At 37.4% G+C, this 22377-nt stretch overlaps 1 protein-coding gene and 1 long non-coding RNA gene across 3 annotated transcripts in view; one reads left to right on the top strand and one right to left on the bottom strand.

The window, feature by feature from the left end:
* The window catches only part of LOC109251402 (uncharacterized), a 127777-nt gene that overhangs the window by 81130 nt on the left and 24270 nt on the right, over positions 1–22377 (bottom strand). The window contains exon 3 of one of the 2 annotated variants that reach the window (XR_008422607.1): positions 4535–4568. The exons of the other annotated variant lie outside the window; for it this stretch is intronic. This is a non-coding gene — a long non-coding RNA (uncharacterized LOC109251402). The remainder of the gene's footprint in view (positions 1–4534; positions 4569–22377) is intronic. 2 annotated transcript variants of the gene reach the window in all.
* LOC109251400 (protein transport protein Sec61 subunit gamma-like) lies at positions 17751–18139 on the top strand. Its single transcript, XM_053903860.1, has one exon. The coding sequence runs from the start codon at positions 17775–17777 to the stop codon at positions 17979–17981; it is 207 nt and encodes a 68-aa protein (XP_053759835.1). The 5' UTR covers positions 17751–17774; the 3' UTR covers positions 17982–18139.

Raw genomic sequence — 22377 nt, 5'->3', positions numbered from 1 at the left:
CAGAGGAACGGTAAATGAAACATAAACAAGGAGAATAAAGTAAACTTGCCTATTTCATCCTTAGCACTGCCTGAAAGGAAAAAGTTGTTGGTGTTTGTTTTTTTTTTAATTTCACTACCACAGAACAGCTCTCACATAAATTTGTGGTCCAAATTCATGATAGCTACAAATAAACACACACACACACACACACACACACACACACACACACACACACACCCTCAAGTACAGAATTTAATTTAAAGCTATGCCTGTGTTAGCAATATGCCAAGGTAAATGGCAGAAGCAAACAGAAATCCTCATTGGAGTAATATCATCATCCCAAGCCTCAGAAAACTCTCACAGATAAAGTTCCAACGACAACCAACAGTTTACATATAAAAGTACAAAACACAGAGAAACAATGTACCGTGAGCAAGCTAGGAAAACAATAGACTATATAGTCAATCCCACAAAGACTTCAGATACCAGAATTGTACAGTACAAAATGAAAAATAACAATGTTCTATGTGTTTAAACAAAAAGACAACTTTGAAAATGTGAGCCAGAATGCATCCCAAAGAGACAAAGAAATAGAAATGTAAAATAGAAGTTTGAAAGCATATAGAATAACATTAAGAGCATCCAAGTTGTGTCCAATTGGAATTTCAGAAGGAAACAATAGAGAGAATGGGGAAGAGGCGTTATTCAAGGAAACCATGGCTGAGAATTTTCTGGAATTGGTGAAAGATAGCAATCTTCATGTCAAGGTGGTTTCGTTTCCCTGAGACAAATCAGTGAATCTTCAGAACACTAAAGAAAAAGAGAAAATCATTAAAAGGGAGAAACAAGATCATCTGCATAGGAATGGCAATTAGAGCTGAATTCACAGAAGCAAAAAATGAAAGCCAAAAGACAGTGAAGTGATACCTTTCATGTGCACACAGAAAATAACTGTCATTTTAGATGTGTGTACCCAAAGAAACTTGGGTTTCTTTGAGAAACCAGGAACAAGGTTTAACAAGAACAAGGAATAATTAAAGTCAATTTCTTGAAAGAATTAAAATCAAAAACAGAATGAATTTACCACCAATAGACCTTTGATACAGAAAATGTTAAAGGATGTACTTCAGGACTAAGGAAAAATAACCCTGATGAAAAATCTGACATTCAAGAAAGATAGTGGTCAAAGATATTAGCAAATATATGAGGAAATCTAAACAAATATTAACTGTTTATTTTTTATAGCATTAATATTTTTATTTGAAAACAAAGAAGGTCAAAAACCATAGGAAATACATATGACACAAGAAGAAACAAAAGCAGCTAGAGAACATGGAATTGTTACTGGGTGTGAACGTATGTGGTTTCTGCAAATTCTGTGTACCATAAATATCAATGTATCTATGAAGCCCAGTTAAATTTTCCTCTTTTTTAGGAATACAATCTAGTAATTCATCACTTACATATAACAGTGCTCATTCCAACCAGTGTCCTCCTTAATGCCCCTCACCCCCTTAGCCCTTCCCCCCACCAACCCTCAGTTTGTTCTCTGTATTTAGAAGTTTCTTATGGTTTGTCTTCCTCTCTGTTTTTATACTATTTTTGCTTCCCTTCCCTTATGTTCATCTATTTTGCATCTTAAATTCTATTTATGAGTGAAATCATATGATATTTGTCTTTCTCTGTCTGACTTATTTCTCTTAGCATAATACACTCTAGATCCATCCATGTTGTTGCAAATGGCAAGATTTCATTCTTTTTGGTCATCAAGTAATATTTCATTGAATATATATGCCACAGCTTTTTTATCCATTCATCAGTCGATGGGCAGTTGTGCTCTTTCCATACTTTGGCTATTGTTGATAGTGCTGCTATAAACATTGGGGTGCATGTGTCCCTTCAAATCAGCATCTTTGTATCCTTTGGATAAACACCTAGCAGTGCAATTGCTGGGTCGTAGGGTTAGTGCTATTTTTAATTTTTTGAGGAACCTCCATACTGCTTTCCAGAGTGGCTCCACCAGTTTGCATTCCCACCAGCAGTGCAAAAGCGTTCCCCTTTCTCCGCATCCTCAACAACATCTGTTGTTGCCTGAGTTGTTCATTTTACCCATTCTGACTGATGTGAGGTGGTATCTCACTGTGGTTTTGATTCGTATTTCCCTGATGATGAGTGATGTTGGGCATTTTTTCATGTGTCGGTTGGCCATCTGGATGTCTTCTTTGGAGAAGTACTTGTTCATGGCTTTTGCCCATTTCTTCACTGGAATATTTGTTTTTTGGGTGTTGAGTTTGATCAGTTCTTTACAGATTTTGGATACTAACCCTTTATCTGATATGTCATTTGCAAATATCTTCTCCCATTCAGTAGGTTGCCTTTTAATTTTGCTTATTATTTCCTTTACTGTGCAGAAGCTTTTTATCTTGATGAGGTCCCAACAGTTCATTTTTGCTTTTGTTTCCCTTGCCTCTGGAGACATGTCAAGTAAGAAGTTGCTGCAGCTGAGGTAAAAAATGTTGTTGCCTGTTTTCTCCTCTAGGATTTTGATGCCTTCCTGTCTTATATTTAGGTCTTTCACCCATTTTGAGTTTATTTTTGTGTATGGTGTAAGAAAGTGGTCCAGGTTCATTCTTCTGCATGTCACTGTCCAGTTTTCCCAGCACCATTTGATGAAGAGACTGTCTTTTTTCCTTGGATACTCTTTCCTGCTTTGTCAAACGTTAGTTGGCCATACATTTGTAGGTCCATTTCTGGGCTCTCTATTCTGTTCCATTGATCTATATGTCTGTTTTTGTGCCAGTACCATACTGTCTTGATGATTACAGCTTTGTAATACAGATTGAAGTCCAGAATTGTGATGCCTCCAGCTTTGGATTTCTTTTTCAGGATTGCTTTGGCCATTTGGGGTCTTTTCTGGATCCATACAAATTTTAGGATTATTTGTTCTAGTTCTGTGAAGACTGTGGTGTTATTTTTGATAGGGATTGCATTGAATATGTAGATTGCTTTGGGTAGTATCAACATTTTAATGATATTTGTTCTTCCAATCCATGAGCATGGAATGTTTCCATTTTTTTGTGTTGTCTTCAATTTGTTTCAGAAGCTTTCTATAGTTTTCAGTGTATAGATTTTTCCCTCTTTGGTTTGGTTTATTCCTAGGTATTTTATGGTTTTTGGTGCAATTGTGAATAGGACCAATTCCTTGATTTCTCTTTCTGCTGCTTCATTATTGGTGTATAGAAATGCAACTGATTTCTGTACATTGATTTTATATCCTATGACTTTGCTGAATTCATGTATCAGTTCTAGCAGTTTTTTGGTGGAGTCTTTTGTTTTTTTCCACATAGAGTACCATGTCATCTGTGAAGAGTGAAAGTTTGACTTCCTCCTTGCCAGTTTGGATGCCTTTTATTTCTTTGTGTTGTCTGACTGCTGAGGCTAGGGCTTCCAATACTATAACAGTGGTGAGAGTAAATAAATAATAAATATTAATTGTTTAAAACAATAATGAGTGATGGGAGGGAAGTCAGGATAGAACTAAAATAGCAAAAATACAGTAACATAAAATAATAGAGGATGATCAGAAGTATAATATTCTATGGTCAATGTGCTGTTAGGAAGGAAGCCAAACATATGTATAAACTTTAGACTTCATTAAATAGGCATGTTAAAATATAAATGGTAGCCACCAAAGTAATAGACAAAAATACAGGACTCTGACACAGCGGGGAGGGAAATGAAATAAGGAAACGTGAGATAGACAGATAGGTAGATAGATAGATATAGATAGAGAGATATGTATTTATATATCTATAGATATATATAGATATATATCTATAGATATATATAGATATATATAGATATATTTATATCTCTCTCTATATATATAACTTTTTCTACTTTTGTCCCATAGAGAAAGAGAGAGAGAATCAACAAAGCTAAAAAAATCAGTTCTTTGAAAAGATACTAAACATACGTCTGTCAAGCCTAGCCAAGAAGAAAGAAGGCACAGATAAATAATGTCAAGAATGAAACAGAACACCTAACTACAGATGCTACCGAAATTAAACAGATTAAGAGGATATTGTCAACAATTCTATGCCAATACATTTTAAAATTAAGATGATAAAACTTACAAAAACTAACCCACAAGAACTAGAAACCCTAAAAGATCTCCTATAAACCTATTTTTTAATGTTTTTTTTACATTTATTTATTTTTGATAGAGAGAGACAGAGCACAAGTGGGGGAGGGGCAGAGAGAGAAGGAGACACAGAATCTGAAGCAGGCTGCAGGCTCTGAGCTGTCAGCACAGAGCCCCACGTGGGGCTCGAACTCACAAACCATGAGATCATGACCTGAGCTGAAGTTGGACGCTTAACTGACTGAACCACCCAGGCGCCCCTAAACCTATTTTTTTAATTTCCTGTGAAGAAAACATCAGGCCCAAAAACCTTTTTTTTTAAATTCTTTTATACCTTAAAGAATAGATCATTGAAATCTTACATAAAATTTTTCAGAAAGGAGAAAGAGGGAATTCCCCACAACTCACTTTTTAGAGACTTGTGTATCCTTGATGTAGAAATCTGATAAGGACAATAAAAAAAGGAAAAATTATCTAACTAGATACTACAATCCTACGTGAAATTAATAATTCAAATTCAACAGTGTACAAACTGAATATATGCCAGGATGCAAAGTTGGTTTAATATTAGAAAGTTAAATTAATAGAATTTTCCATGCTATAATATAAAAGAAGAAAAACCATATGTTTGTCTCAGTAGATGCATAAAAATCATACAAAATCATCCAGTAAAATTCAACATCCATCTACATCTAAACTGTTCAAATTAATAAGGGTTTATAACAGCAACTATGTATTACCTAAGGTCAGTATAATATAAAATGTGTATCACCTCTATCCCTGGTGGAACAGGTTGGACCAATAAATCAATGAAACAGAATGAAGACTAGAAATAGATCCATGCAGGTCAGTGGGTAAAGAATGAATTATTTTAATAAATGTTTCTGGAAATAAATTCAAATGAACAAAATGAAATTGGGTTACTACTTCACAATGAAAATAAAAATCAATTCTAGTTCAATTAAAGACTTCTATGATAAAAGCAACACTATAAATGTGTAGAAGACAATACAAAAATACAAAGTGAAAGACCTATATTCTAAAAGCTATAAAACATTGATAAAAAAAATTAAAGACAACACAAAGAAATGGAAAGGCATTCCATGCTCATGAATTGGAAGAACAAACATTGTTAAAATGTCTATATATCACCCAAAGCAACAGACACATTTAATGCAATCCCTATCAAAATATAAGCAGCATTTTCAAACAGAACTAGAGCAAACAATCCTAAAATTTGTCTGGAACTACAAAAACCCCAAATAGCCAAATAAATCTTGAGAAAGAACAAAACTGGAGGTATCACAATCTGATTTCAAGACATACTACAAAGCTGTAGTGATTAACACAGTATGGTACTGGCACAAAACAGACACATAGATCAACAGAACAGAATAGAAAGCCCAGAGATGAACCTATGATTATATGGTCAATTAATCTTTGACAAAGGAGGCAAGACCATGCAACGGGAAAAAGTCTCTTCAACAAATGGTGCTGGGAAAACTGGACAGCTACAAGCAAAAGAGTGAAACCAGACTACTTTCTTACACCATATCCAAGGCTCAGTCGGCTAAGTGTCCGACTTCAGCTCAGGTCATGATCTCACAGTTATTGAGTTCAGGTCCCACATTGGGCTCTGTGCTGACAGCTCAGAGCCTGGAGCCTGCTTCACATTCTGTGTCTCCTTCTCCCTCTCTGCCCCTCCCCCACTCAGGCTCTGTCACTCTCTCAAAAATAAAATAGATATTTTTAAAAAATTAATGGATTAAGGACCTAAATGTGAGACCTGAAACGATTACAAACCTAGAAGAGAGCGTAGGGAATAATTTATCTGATACTGGCCATAACAACACCTTTCTGGATATGTCTTCTAGATATGTCCCTGAGGCAAGGGAAACAAAAGCTAAAACAAACTATTGTGACTACATGAAAATAAAAAGCTTCCGTGTAGCAAAGGAAACAACAAAATTAAAAGACAACCTACTGAATGGGAGAAGATACTCACAAATGACACATCTGATAAACAATTAAAGGGTATTCAAAACATATAAATAAAGTATACAACTCAACATCCAAAAACCAAATAATCCAATTTAAAAATGAGCAGAACACATGAACAGTCATTTCTCCAAAGAAGACATCCAGATGGCCAACAGACACATGAAAGGATGTTCAACATCACTCATCATCAGGGAAGTGCAAATCAAAACCACAATGAGATATTACCTCACACCTGTCAGAATGACTAAAATCAAAAACACAAGAAACAGGTGTTGGTGAGGATGTAGAGAAATAGGGTCCCTTATGCACTGTTGGTGGGAATACAAATTGGTACAGCCTCTATGGAAAATTCCTCAAAAATTAAAAACAGAGCTACCATATGATCCAGTAACTGCACTACTGAGTATTTACCCAAAGAATACAAAAACACTAATTCAAAGGGTTATATGTACCCCTATGTTTATTCCAGCATTATTTACAATAGTCAGATTATGGAAGCAGCCCAAGAATCCATCAATTGATGAATGGATAAAGAAGACATGATACATATATACAGTCAAATATTACTCAGCCATCCACCAAAAAGAATGAAATTTTGCCATTTGCAACAACATGGATGGAGCTAGAGAGTATTATGCTAAGGGAAATAAGTCAGTCAGAGAAAGACAAATATCATATGATTTCACTCACGTGTGGAATTTACGAAACAAGTGAAAAAGGGAAAGAAAAGACGCTAACCAAAAACAGACTCCTAACTATAGAGAACAAACTGGTGGTTACCAAAGGGGAGGTGGGTGGGGGATGGGCAAAATAGGTGAAGGGGAATAAGAGCACACTTATCCATGATGAGCACTGAGTAATATATGGAATTGCTAAATCACTATATTGTGTACCTGAAATGAATATAAACACAGTATGTTAACTATATTTGAATTAAAATTACGTTCCATATGTATGTATATACATATATATACACAACGAATATATATATTATATTTATAAAAGTATTATTTGTATATATATTTTAATCTTAAAGATAAAAATAAAACAAGGCTCCCAAGTTGCCATTATTATCCTCTTACTGCAAATGAGTAAACCAAAGCTCAAGGAGATTAAGGAAACCTCTTAGGATCACACGGCTAGTAAACGGAAGAACCAACATTTAAAGCCAAGACTGTTAATTCCAAAGTCCACACATGGGCCACTGTACTTTAGAGCTCAAAGCAAAGCACTAAAAATGCTACTGCAGGCTGGAAATGCTTTGAGTGCTAAGGAATGGGTGAACTCAGTGCTGCCCAGGACTCCTGGGGAAAATGTCAAAGGGCCAAGGGACATTTCTTCATCTCTGAATGCTGCCTGGTTTGTTAAAAGCTCATTAAGCCCAATATTCCTGGTGTAAAAGCTACTGGAGATTCCAGCATATGACAGATTCTGAGGTCAATATTAAGGTAATGGGTCCAAACTAAGGTCTTACACAAAGGTGCATTAATGCCAACTCCTCCACAAATAAAAAGGCTTTGCTCTAAGAACAAAACACTTTGCAAATGTTTTCTATCAATCCCCACAGGTACCTCATTCAGTTGTAAAAATGTGCTTCAGACAAAGTTTAAAACAACAAAAATCAGCTTCTTAAGCATCAACTGTCCAAACAATACTCGGGTTCCATTTTCTTGATTCATAATGTATCATCCAATCCACCCAAAAACTTCTAGGAAATAAAACAACAAAATAATCACTATAAAAACAACATTTAAAATTCTAGCCAAAAATGAACGTACACAAGGTTCAAAATGTGTTTTTTCTGTCCCTTGTCTAACTCAGGTTGAAATCAATTTCCTCTCCTCTCCTTTGTTGTCTTCTTTTATTAACTAATCATGATCTCTCCTAAACTTATTAATATTCTTCTGAGTATATTTCACCAGCTTTTTTAGGATATCCTTCCAGCTTAAAGTAACAAGCTGGAAATATAGTACAGTCTGTGGCAGCTTAATTCACATGTATAAAATAGTGCAATCATGAAACGCAAATCAGGCATGTCAGCACAGTGTCTAGGCGAAAGCAGGCACCAATGAATGACAGCAGGATTAATGTGTCCCCCCACTACCACAGACAGATGTCTTACTTAGTTTCTGGCAGACATGTTTTTGAGTCTTGGAAGGTGGGACAAGGATGGAGGTTGTGGACTATATGTTGGGATTGAGAAAGAGGAGGAGAGAAAACCTATATATCACCCACTCCTGGGAAGAGAGAAATGCCCTGACTAGTGTATATCATGGGGGAAAACAAAAAAGATTGAGAAAATTGGAGGAGGGGAATGTCACCTTCTGACATCTGACACTTGTCACCGTATTCTGACATAAGAGCACGGTTCCTGGCCATGGTAAACTTGTGGAAACCAAGTGCTTTCTATTTATCCTCTCATTCAACCACTCTGCAAAGTGAGTATTAATATGCCGATGTCATATCCCCAAAAACATGTGTTGCTCCTGCTGGTGGAGACAGTCCCTAAGGTTCGGCCCCACAGCACACAGCAGGGAGGAGACGAATGAAGAATCCATCTAGCAAGGCAAATAGGAACCAGCCAAGGCAACTTTTCCCAGGGAGGGGGAAAGGTGCTGAAAGCCACTGAGTCTGTAAAATAATTTTTACCTTATGGTAAAACATAGATCAACAAGACCAACAGGAGATACCAGCTACATCCCCCTTTTTCACATAATAAAATTGGGCGTAGGGAGGAAAAGTAACTCAGTAAAGATTAATAAAAAAATGAATTAACAAAAATGAGATCCAAACTCAGGTCTTCTTAACAAGACCCCACACTTAGCCACTCTAATACACATTTTAAAACTAGAATTCTCAGACGGCGACAGGATTTGGATATAACCCATTCTTGTTTCACTGCTCGAAATATTTTTTTTCTAAAACTATAACATATGGGCATTTTCATGTAAAACCCTCTATGAGAGAATTATAAACTCTTCTACGAGGACAAGCAGTACAGAAAGTGGTCTATGTTTGGAAATAGTCAACCCAAAATAAGAAATAAATTAATGTTCGAAAGGGTAGGGTTGCTTGTCTCAGTCTGGGCAAAGCTTCAGTTTTCAAAAATCCATGAAGATTTAAATGAAACCTCAGAACAAGCCAACATTACTGATTGTGTGAAAGCTTAGAAAGCAAGGCTGATTAGGCAGAATTCCACTCTGCAGACTTTATATTCAGTGCGCAGTGGGCAAAAGGGAGGGTTCTTGTCTTGCTTTAGCAACTTTTTTGAAAAGGAAGACATTCAGTATCTACTTGACACCAAGGAAAATGCCTCCTTCGGAACACAGGACCACTTCTTCTGTTTCACCAGATTAACAATGGCTTATTCTATTCTCAAGTGGTTTCCTGTTCTCATAATCCAGCCAAAGTTAATTAATGTCCAATTCCTTTTCACACTCGTAGCAAGTATCTCCATGCATTTACATATATATATATATATATATTTATATTTATATTTATTTAATATATGCATTTAATATATTTTATTATAGATTTTAATATATTTGATATATTTTAATATGTTTAATATATTTAATATACATGCATATATATGCATATATATATATATATATGCATATATATATATATATATATATTTCTAGGCAAATTCAGGCCTTCTTAGATCTGTAGTAAGGAGGATCCTAGGTAGAAAGCCATTTAGCAGGCCATCAGGCCAGGCACCACAGCCTGACAAAGAAGCACCTCAGCTTAGCTCAAGAGTCAAACCTAAAAACAGGATAACCTCTTCTTGATGAGAAAAGCAGTCATGCCAAAAATAAGAAAAAGAATGTAAAGCAAAAAATTAAGATCAGCAATCCAAAATCACTTGCCACTTATTTGCCTAAACTAAGTTTCAAAGTTTCCTTCTTAAAAAAAAAAAAAAAAAAGGCTTTGCAGCATCTAAGAGATCCTGTGGCATCAGCAAACATGCTTCAAGCCTGTAGAAACAGGTCAGGTTCTTTTTTTTTTTTTTTTTTTTTTTTAAAGTTTATTTATTTTGAGAGAGAGAGAGAACACAAGCGAGGAGGGGCAGAGAGAGAAGGAAAAAGAGGGAACTCCAGGCAGGCTCTACACGGCCAGTGCAGAGCTCCATGCAGGGCTTGAACTCATGAGCAAGATCATTACTTCAGCTGAAATCGAATCAGACGCTTGACCAACTGAGTCACCCAAGGCACCCCGAAATAGGTCAGGTTCTTATCCAGCCCTGACACTTAGTCCTAGCTGTGTGTCCAGTTGAGCAAATTTAGTCTCTCTGGAGCCTTAGTTTGTCCAACTATAAAAGATGGAGTAGGGTCACAATGCTCAAATCACAGGGTGATTGTGAGAGTTGCATGAGATCTCTCGCTTATATAAAACCAAAAGCTTCATAAATAAAGCCCAATTTCCTCTAAGCTCAACTTTGCCTAAGTCAGACTCTAGGAACACCACTGAAAATTTACTTGAGGGAGTCTAAGAACACCCAGGGGAAAAATTAAGATATCTGCACCAAAATACAGACCTTCTATTGTATTACAAATATTCACTTGTGGTTGAAGATGGAAACAAAATTAGTCTCTTTTTTCTATATGGGCTCCCAGAATACATCTCACCACTTATCATATCATACTTATCATATCACACTAAGTTTCTTTTTTGACTGCACATCCCTGGAGGCAAGCGGTTTATCTTTTAATTCTCTAATCCCATTAGAGTTGGTACATCCATAGTGTTTCAATAAGTATTTATTGAATGCATAGACAGATGGATAGATCCATAAATTATTGCCTTCCTGCCTGTCACAAGGCCATTTTGAGGATCAAACGAGATAAGATATGTGGAAGTGCCTTTCAAAAGAGCTCAGTGAACTGGCTTTGCTTTCTCAGGCCACAGGAAGAAGGCTGCAAGTGTTTTTCAAGGCAGGAGAAAAGATGACTAATAACCTGGTGTTAAAGTAAGGATGTAAAACTTAAAGTGTAACCTTATTGCTCAGCAATGTACATTCTTAGCCATGTTCCTAAGTAATTAACAAAAGCAAAGTTATGAATTTGTCAGCCATGATTTTGTTCAGGAAAACAAATCATTCTAGATATTGGAAGTATTGAGGGAGTAAAGGTAGGGAAAGCTGCCGCTAGAATTCAGGAAATTAGGAAGTACAGAAATTGCAGAAAAGTACTGTCAATGACCTCAACTGCAAGGAAGGAAGGAAGGAAGGAAGGGGGGGAAGGAAGGGAGGGGAGAAGGAAGGAAGGAAGAAAGAAGGGAAGGAGGGAGGGAGGGAGGGTGGGAGGAAGGAAGGAAGGAAGGAAGGGAGGAAGGAAGGGAGGATATAAAAGAAAAGAGTTATGTACACAAGCTTCTACTTCAGAGAGCAGGCCAGCACACTTTATGTATATAAATTCCCCCATATTTTTTAGCAAGCTGTTGCCTTTCAGATCCAAATTTACTCTTCCCTGCCTGCTCTATGAAAATGGATCTGGGCCCTTTAAACATTTTTCCTTCGTCTACTGACTAAATGTTAAGTTTTGTCAGTAGAGGGCACTGGAAAGATTGCAGGAAGAGCTTGCAACCTGGTGTGTGTTCTCTTGAAGATCCAGCACCTGGCTCCTGCAGCAGGAGCCACTTTTCTAGCACCACAAATATAGCTCCTAGAGTATAAATGGTTTCCCCAACTCCTGGCAGCCAGCTTCCCTTTTTGCCCCCCAGGCAGTTTTGTAGCTGCGTACCTTCTGTGAGACACCTCCCCACGAACAGATTTCCCTGGCAGATTTCCAGCAAATTCCACCAGAAGACCTCACAGCAACCTGTCAACTGTTCAGTGAGCCACGGCCTGGGCCTCTCCAGCAAGGTCTGGAGCTCAGCGCTGAAGGGGATGAATTCTTCCTTGGGCACTTGACCTCAGCCCTAGGGGTGGGAGCTGCTCCATATACCTGCTGGTCCTATATTATTTAGAGATCTACTTCTTACCAATGCTTCATTACACAATCCTCTGTCATAGCTAATAATTCTCTATATTAAACTTTCCCTGCTCAAATTGCTGTATGGTTTCTTTCCCTTTACTGAATCCAGACCAATTTATCCCTCAATAAGTTTTAGTACATCAGTATGTAAAATAATTCTTTACCTGGGATGACTCACTTCGCTTAGCACCTCGTATCCACTCATGCACTCATTTATTTATTCATTCATTCAACAAATATTTATGAAATACCTACTATGTAACAGGTACCGGGCTACAAAGTCTCACCTGCGAGGAGCTTACAAACCAAAGCAAGATAGGGACAAGCGTGAGAACAAGTATAACCAGTTCACTGAATCCTGTGAACCAAGTAGAGTACAAAGATAAAATGGTTTTCTTTGTTTCCAAATACTCTCCCCGGTTGTGTTATATCACTCTTTCCCCTCACATCTCAGGCAGATCCTGTAGCTTTCTGGTCACTTTTAGCTATTAAAATTCCATGTTTAAACTCTGACATAAATGTTCCCTCTTCTCCCCCAGGTCAGGCTACCTCACGAGGGGAAGAGTAGAGTAGAAGTCTGGAATACCTTTGCTCTCTCCCTCCTGTGTGCGGGGGTGGGGAGGTTGAAGAAAAAGTATCGCCTATAACTGATGCTCCACGTCTCACGTAGCACATGGTGCACATCCTTCAGGAGCCCTGGGAGGCGTCTGCACCGCAGGGTTCCTGAGGGGAGGTCCAGCCCTAGTCAAGCTCTTTCAGGTCCCCTCTTTAGCTCCTGCCCCTGACGGTGCTCCCACAGCAGCTTCCGGCTGGAGTCCCACTGCCCAGCGGGCACTCCTTTTGCCCTGGACACCGGCTAGTTGCTTCAGGTCACACCACCGTCTCTCTCCAGTTCTCCTTTGCCCTGCTCAGGTAGGCCCAGGGCCCGCCACCAGATCCCAGTCCACCGCCTCAGCAGTATTCCATCTGAGGAATGGGACGCCACACTCCCATTCTTGCAGATGCCTCCAGCCCCTGAATTCAAGTCTCTTCGAGTTGCATCTTCACTTGGCTTAGGGAAAAAAGAGAGCAAACATGGGAAAGGGTGGGAAAGAGCCACAGCATTTCCTGCCAGGCTGACCACCTGCGATTCTGAAAATGGACCCCTTCTAGCCTTCCAAGTCATTTGGCACCTAGAACGATGTGCCCGATGGCATCATTTCCGAGTCAGCTCTTCCTCAGAAGGCCCTGGAGTGGCTTTTAGACCCAATATTGGTAGCTCTCCTCACACTGTGAGAGACTTAGCATCACGTTCAACCCCCAAATGGACCCTATTGATAGTTTTAGACAGGGAGTCCCTCCCAGCCTCCTCCCCATACACAGGAAATTCCTATTAAAATACAGCATGATTAGCACCACAATACTGATGCTCCATGGGTACCTAACCCAGGCTCGAGATGGTTTTTGCAGAGTAGGTAATATCTAAGTTGAGTCGCAAAGGACACGTTTATCTAAACACGAAGTATGGGGAGAAGGTACCCAAAAGAGAGGTGAGTTCACATGGAAGTTTGGAGGATACAGTGGCTTTTTCCAGGAATTGCAAGTTTTTCCTATAACTAATATTACCAGCATTTACAATGTGCCAGGCATTTTTCTGAGTGCTGGAGGTACAGCAGAAAGCAAAACACCACAAAAATCCTGACCTTCACAATGCTGACTACCCTGGTGGAAGGAAGGGGGCAAGACAGAGCAGAGAGGAAGCAGAGAGGCTTCAGGGAAAAAGGGGCCAGATACAAAGGGCCTTGAAGCCTAGCCAGGAAATGCTGGCTTATCCTAAGGGCATGGGAATACCACTGATTTTAAGCAGAGAACTGTGAGAGATTTATATCATGTCACTCTGTTTCAGAGTATATTTTCCTTTGTATTTTCCATAAAAATCCTCTCCATTCATTTTTTAAGGTTAGCACAATCCTGACAAAGGTGGCATACAAAAGAATCTCAACTACAAATATCGACACAAAAATCCTAATGACATTGGAGCAGTTAGTTAAAAATTCAGAAAAGAATAACGATAGGACTTCAGATTGCACATGACCAAAAATAAATTTCAAGTGGATCAAAGCTTTCAATATAAAAATAAAACTACAAAAACACTAGAAGAAAATACAGAAGGATATTTTATAATCTTAGAGGAGGAAGACACTTTTAAACATGATGCAAAATATTCAGAGTTAAAAACTAATCAAAATTTTAAACATTTAAGAGGCAAAAGTTGGGGCACCTGGGTGGCTCAGTCGGTTAAGGATCCAACTTCAGCTCAGGTCATGATCTCGTGGTCCGTGAATTCGAGCCCCGCGTGGGGCTCTGTGCTAACAGCTCAGAGCCTGGAGCCTGTTTCGGATTCTGTGTCTCCCTCTCTCTCTGACCCTCCCCCATTCATGCTCTGTCTCTCTCTGTCTCAAAAATAAATAAAGGTTAAAAACTATTTTTAAAAAAAGAAGCAAAAGTTATCATACACAAAATGTGAAATCACAACTAGAAAAACATACACAATATATGTGACTTCAAAGAGGCAATACATATAAAGCCCTCACAAATCAACATAAAATAGTTTAGTATCACATCCCAATAAAATAAGGGAAGAAGATACAAACAAACATTTCTTTGTAAAAAAAATTATATATCAATGTTGTGAAACATCTCTTTTAAAAATGTTTCACATTTAAAAATAAAACCTTGGGGCGCCTGGGTGGCTCAGTCGGTTGAGCAGCCGACTTCAGCTCAGGTCATGATCTCACAGCTTATGAGTTCAAGCCGGGCATCGGGCTCTGTGCTGACAGCTCAGAACCTGGCACTTGCTTCAGATTCCATATCTCCCTCTCTCTCTGCGCCTCCCCTGTTTGTTCTCTGTCTCTCTCTGTCTCTCAAAAATAAATAAATGTTTTAAAAAAATTTTTTAATAAAATAAAATAAATAATAAATAAATAAATAAAACCTAAAGTTGCATTACCATTTTTGTTTATGTTTTTCTTCCAGCTTTATTGAGATACGTGTTTCTCAGGCTTTTGGTTTCACTGTGTTGCTGAAGTTTAAGTGGAGTCCTGATCTCTCCTAGAACTGTATTTGTTCATGGAGAGCTGCCTAAACTGTTGATCTTTGCTGGGGGACAGAAGCAGGGTTTTCTACTTCACCATCTTAGGACGTCCTGCATTGGCTTTTTTAGTAATCACATCCACAGCCTTGTATCATACCTTTTAATGCTTGTAATAAACCAGATGCCCTATAATTTTCTTCACAAATTAATACCAAACTGGGTTTTCTCCATTCTATCCTGGTATAATTGCCCTTTTGAAGCTAAATTCCAAGTCTTTATTTATATTACACTCAAATTTCAAAATGATCTTAACAGGTCTGAATTCTAGGCTGAAATGAACAATCATAATTTCCTATCTGTCATGCCAGCTCTCAATCCCAGGTTATATTTTTATCCCAAGTCAATTTTCTTAAAGATGAACATCTCAGGAACAAAGACAGAAAGCAGATGCAGTCAGGTCAAAGGAGAAAACCCCAGCACAATCCATGAACAGGACTGGGCTTCTGTGAAGGTGGGAGCTGCCCAAAAGAGGCCCAAGCTTGGAAATCGCAAAAAAAGGTACACAAACGGGAGGGGAGAGGCAATCGACCACATGCCTGGTGACATTAACAGGTAATGCAGCCAGGTGGTTCATCCCATGCCATTTATGCCAAGCAGAATGAAGCAGAGGGATGGATGCTTGGAGGAAAGAGGCCATACAGTGCCTGGGGTAGCTGGGGAAACTCAGACGTAACATGGATTCTCACCATCAGATAACTGGATACTCGCATCCTACCAGCACCATGTCAACTGTCTCTCCATTACAGGCAATAGGGCATACAACAGGAAATCTCAACTATCCAGATGAGTACAAAAGCAATAATGTTCTAATATTTGTATGAAACTAACAGCAGGAAAAGGAGGTATTAAACTCAACAAACAGAACTAACACCCAAGGAAACAAAGTTAATGGAACCAACAGGTAGAAACATTAAAAGAAGTATTGGGAAAAGAACCAGTTAGATCTTGAAAACAATAAAAATAAAGAGCACAATAGGTGCAGCTGGGGAGCAGTTAATAAGCCAAGAAATTCAGAATACAGCCCGATTTTTCAAGGGGATTAAAAATATGAAATGAAAGTCGGTGTCATTTCTGCTGCATTCTCTTGGTAAGAAATGAATCACAGGTTGGTTACGCAGCCCAGATTCAAGGTGGAAGGGACTACACAAAACTGGAAGGGATGACTCACAGGGAGCATCAGTGTGACATTCACCCTCCATACACCCCATTATTCTGTTTGTGTCTCTATTATCACTTGTCACATGATGTTATAATTTGTTTACTTGTCAGCCTGCTCACTAGACTATGAATGTCATGAGGGCAAGAACCAACTCACTCATCTTTCATAGCCACAGTGCCTGGCTCAAGTCCTAGCACATAGCAGGTTCTTACTAAAGGTTTGTGGAGGGGCACCTGCAAGGCTCAGTTGGTTGAGCGTCCGACTCTTGGTTTCGGCTCAGGTCGATCTCACAGTTTCGTGAGTTCGAGCCCTGCATCAGGATCTGTGCTGGCAGAAGCCTGCTTGGGATTCTCTGTCTCTCCCTCTCTCTCTGCCCTTTCCCCATTTGCACTGTCTCTCTCTGTCTCTCAAAATAAATAAATAAGCTTTAAAAATAAAAAATGAAAATGAAGGTTTGTGGAACTCAATTACTCCTGTCACAATCATCCAGAGTATACAGGGTCAGAGCATCTGGCTCTAAAGATAGTTCTGGACCATGTGGGCTGTAGCTCTAAAAAACGTAAATTATATCAATTATTTTCAACGTAAAGATAACCTCCAGAAGAAATGAGGTAGGACAGGTAAGTTCCAAGACATTACAGGTAAAGGAGACAAGGAAAACATAATCAATTCAACAAAAGCCTTTTAGATACCTTACTTAGAAATCTACAAATAGATATAACATAATTAATAATATGGCAGATCTGAATAAAATAACCATCAGACTTGAACTAAAGATACAAAAAGAAAATTTTGCAGTCAATAATTTGTAAGCAAACACACATCACATTTATAAAAACTATGTATCAGGCCACAAAGAAAACCTGAAATTATTCAAAACGCAAACATCATGCAGATCATATTGTAACATAATTTAAAATTCACAAAACAATTGATAGTCACTTCCTCCCAACCCCTCAATGTGAATGTGAACTCAAAAAATGTCTGGGTAAAAGAAAAAAAAAAGGAAATTATAAACCTAAGTATAACACTAACCATAAAAGAAATATAAAAGATAAGCAAATGTCTCCTTCCTGAAATTGTATCAGGTCCATTTGATTTTGTAGGTGAGTTCTGTCAAGCTTTCAAGGTTAAATTTTCCAAGTTACACAGGGCACCTGGGGGGCTCAGCTGGTTAAGCGCTGGACTTCAGCTTAGGCCATGATCTCATGGTTTGTAGGTTCAAGCTCTGTGTCAGGCTCTGTGCTGACAGCTCAGAGCCTGGAAACTGCTTCAGATTCTGTATCTCCCTCTCTCTCTACGCCTCCCCCACTCTCTCTCTCTCTCACTCTCAAAAATAAACATTAAGGGCGTCTGAGAGGTTGGCGGGCAGGCATCATGGATCAGGTAATGCAGTTCGTTGAGCTGAGTCGGCAGTTTGTGAAGGACTCAATTCAGCTGGTCAAAAGGTGCACTAAACCTGATAGGAAAGAATTCCAGAAGATTGCCATGGCAACAGCAATAGGATTTGCTATAATGGGATTCATTGGCTTTTTTGTGAAATTGATCCATATCCCTATTAATAACATCATTGTTGGTGGCTGAATACCTTTTTAGAAGGGTTTTTCATCTTGGGGAATGGTGAATAAGTGAGGATTTGAGAAGCTCATGGAGTAAAAATCTGTCTATATGCTTTGTATTTTTCTTTCTTTTTGTGTCTTCCAAGATGTTTTGTATTTGTAAATTAAAATAATTTCAAAATAAAAAATAAATAAATAAACATTTTAAAAAAATTTTTTTAACTTCTAAGTTACATAAATAAGCCCAGATCACAGAAAAAGGTTTAAAATATTTTAATTAAGGGCACCTGTTGGGTGGCTCAGTTGGTTGAGCATCCAACTCTTGATTCTGGCTCAGGTTGTGATCAGAGGGTCATGGGATCAAGCCCCACATCAGGCTCCGCCCTGAGTATGGAGCCTGCTTACGATTCTCTCTCTCTCTCCCTCTGCCCTTCTCCCCCACTCACATACTCTTTCTCTCTAAAATAAATTTTTTTTAATTTAAGATTTTTAATTAACACTATGAAGTTAGCATAATATTGATATCAAAACCAGAAAAAGAATACACAAGGAAAAATATATATAGGCCTATCTATCTCATGTATGAACATATATGAAAAATGTTTACATAGGAGAATATTTAAATAATGAAAAAATATTGATTCCAGGAATTCAATGTTAGATTACATTTTTTTAAATCTTATATACTGAATTACATTAACAGATCAAAGAAGAAAACACACAAACATTTCAATAGATGATAGAAAAGTTGGTGATAAAAGTTAATATCCAATGCATTAAAAAAAAATCAGCAAGCTAGAACAGAAGGAAACATCAAAACTCAAAGCAAAAATTATACTTAGTGGCAAAAATTAGAATCTTTCCCATTCAAATCAGGTACAATTCAAGGATGCCTGCTATCACTGCTACTATTTAAAACTATAGTAGAGGACCTAGCCAATTCAGTAAGTAATGTAAAAGAAAAAAGCTCTATAGGTATTATAAATATGTAACAGGAAAAACCTTGAGAATTAATTGACAGAAAGCTGCAACAAGGTAGCTGAATACAAGATCAATATACAAAAATTAACAGCTCTACTATAAACCAATAATAATGAATTGGGAAAAATAGAAATATCCCATATACAATAGCAATGAAAACTATTATCACTATAAATAAACAGGAAATATATAATACCTCCATAAAAAAACCTCTAAAAATTTACTGAATTTATTGCATAAAAGCAGTCCTTAACATATCTCCCCAAATTAATTTACAAATTCAAAGAAATCTCAATTAAAATCCCCAAGCAAATTCTATAGAGAAAAACATTTCTTTCTTTCTTTCTTTCTTTTCTTTCTTTCTTTCTTTCTTTATTAGGATAAAAAATGTTTGGGGTGCGTGGGTGGCTCAGTTGGTTAAGCGTCTGATTCTTGATTTCAGCTCAGGTCATTATCTCACAGTTCACGAGTTCAAGCCCCACATCAGGCCCTGCGCTGACAGCAAGGAGCATGCTTGGGATTTTCTCTCTTTCTCTCTCTCTCTCTGTCCCTCCTGCACTCTCTCTTTTTCTCTCTAAGAAGAAATAAATAAACTTTATTTATAAAAAAAACAAAAAGAAAGAAAGAAAGAAAGAAAGAAAGAAAGAAAGAAAGAAAGAAAGAAAATGTCCTAGACAATCTTGAAAAAGAGCACTGAAAGGGTATTTGCCATACTAATTGTCAAATATATATTATAAAGCTTTCAGTAAAATTTTTAAAGGGGGCATTGGAGCAGAAATAGACAAATTAATGGTACAAAAAGAGAAAAACCCTAAACGTACCTACACATATAATAGGGATTTGGTGTATGATTGTATTGGTGTGGTATATTGAATCATTGGATAAAAAATGAAGTATGTAATAAATAATTTTTAGAACAAATGACTACCAATTTGGAAGAAAGTAATTAGATTTCCTGCCATTCACAAAAATAAATTCCACATGGATTAAAGATTTTAAGTTAAAAAACATGAAAAAGAAGAAAATTTAGAATGTGTTTATAATCTTAAATTCAAAAAGACTCTTTTAAACAAAATTCTTAGATAAATACTAAAATTTGGAAGGAAGTAAGTCAGAGAAAGCCAAATACCATGTGATCTCACTTTTACATGGAAATTGAACAGAAAAAAAGTTCATAATACAGAGAACAGATTGGTTGTTGCCAGAGATAGGGGTTGGGGAGTGAGTGAAATGGGTGAAGGGTGTCAAAAGGTACAAACTTCCAGTTATAAAATGAATAAATTATGGGAATGTAATGTGCAACACTGTGACTATAATTAATACTACTGTATTGCATGTTTGAAAGTTGCTGGGTAGCAATAGCACTGCTAGGAATTTATCCAAGGGATACAGGAGTACTGATGCATAGGGGCACTTGTACCCCAATGTTTATAGCAGCACTCTCAACAATAGCCAAATTATGGAAAGAGCCTAAATGTCCATCAACTGATGAATGGATAAAGAAATTGTGGTTTATATACACAATGGAATACTACGTGGCAATGAGAAAGAATGAAATATGGCCTTTTGTAGCAACGTGGATGGAACTGGAGAGTGTGATGCTAAGTGAAATAAGCCATACAGAGAAAGACAGATACCATATGGTTTCACTCTTATGTGGATCCTGAGAAACTTAACAGAAACCCATGGGGAAGGGGAAGGAAAAAAAAAAAAAGAGGTTAGAGTGGGAGAGAACCAAAGCATAAGAGACTCTTAAAAACTGAGAACAAACTGAGGGTTGATGCGGGGTGGGAGGGAGGGGAGGGTGGGTGATGGGTATTGAGGAGGGCACCTTTTGGGATGAGCACTGGGTGTTGTATGGAAACCAATTTGACAATACATTTCATATATTAAAAAAATAAATAAAGTAAAAAAAAAAGAAAGAAAGAAAGTTGCTGGGTAAATTTTAAAAGTCCTTATCACAAAAAAAAAAGATTTTTGTAACTATGTATGGTGACAGATGGTACATTTATTGTGATTATCATTTTATAGTATATACAAAGATCACATCATTATGTTGTACACCTGAAACTCATACAATGTTACATATCAATTATACTGAAATAAAAAATAAAAACTGGAAAGTAAAATATTAATAAATTTAACTACATAAAAACTTTACATTTCTATGCCACAAAAACACCATAATTAAGTTTAAACAGAAACTGATTATAGAAACTACTTACAACGTTTATAAAAAAAGAGTAATATCCAGAATATACTAAGGATTTCTACAGATAAATAAAAGGAATGACATAACAGGAAAATGATAAATGAACTGACCATTCACAGAAGTAGAGCAACAAATGAGAAATAGCCATATGAAAATGCACTGAATTTCACTAGTAATCAGGAAAATGCAGATTAAATAACAATGAGAATCCATTTGAGGCCCGTCTGTCTGATTAGCAAAATCCAAAAAGTTTTATAATATTGAATGTTGGAGAGGATGGGGCAAACTCGCCACTCTAGTGAGATTACAGACTGTTGGTGAGGCCATTTTGCAGAACGCACTGACACTTGAGATGAGCTTATCCTTTGATCCAGCAATCCCATTACTCAAGACCCACACCAGAGAAGCACTGGCACGTGTCCACAAGATGGCAGGAATAAAGAGAATCATCAGAGCTCTGTTTGTGGTAGAGAAAACAACAGGCATGATTCCCCTATTGCCTCCCCTAAGAGAAGCAAAAGGGGGAAATAAAGGGGAGGGGAGGGGAAGAGATGAGAAGGAAAAGGAGGAAGGAGAAAGGGAGGGACGGGTTTTTTCTTTAATATGAGCTTGACTTAAGAGCACAAAGCAATTTTCAGAACATGTACGGTGTGATAGCATATTTGTAAAAGCAAAAACTATGTATTTCTATATATCCGTATATTACATAAATGCATTTTTTAAAGAGCCATAAAGAAGACCTGCCATACATAATGGAATATTATTCAACCATGAGAAAGAAAGAAATCCTACCACGTGCTACAATTGAGATCATTATGCTAAATGAAATAAGCTAGACCAAAAAAGACAAATATTGTGTGATGTCACTTACATGTGGAATCTGAAAAATGGTTGCCAGGGGCTAGGGGGATAGAGTAAATAGGAAACGGTTAGTAAAGGGTACAAACTTTCAACTATAAGACATAGGATCTGAGCATCAAATGTAAAACATGGTGACTATAGTTGAAAACACTGTATTGTATAAGTGAAATTTGCTACCAGAGAACTTAAATGTTGTACCAAAAAAAAATAATAATAATTAAAAAAAAAAGAGAATAACTCTCACTCTGTGATTCAAAGTTATTTTATGTTGGGTTGATGTACCACCTAAAATCACCTCCCATACCACCAGTGAAACATGTCCTTTAGTAAAGAAATTCTGAGGTAAAATAGATCAAGAGGTGGATGG

The sequence above is a fragment of the Panthera pardus genome, unplaced genomic scaffold (assembly GCF_024362965.1).
Source record: "Panthera pardus isolate Hobbes unplaced genomic scaffold, ASM2436296v1 HiC_scaffold_16, whole genome shotgun sequence".
Classification (NCBI taxonomy): domain Eukaryota; kingdom Metazoa; phylum Chordata; class Mammalia; order Carnivora; family Felidae; genus Panthera; species Panthera pardus.
This window is presented reverse-complemented; position numbering and strand designations above follow the sequence as displayed.

Coding starts and splice junctions, on each gene's coding strand:
- LOC109251400 (XM_053903860.1), top strand. CDS start 17,775: ATGGATCAGGTAATGCAGTTCGTTGAGCTGAGTCGGCAGTTTGTGAAG.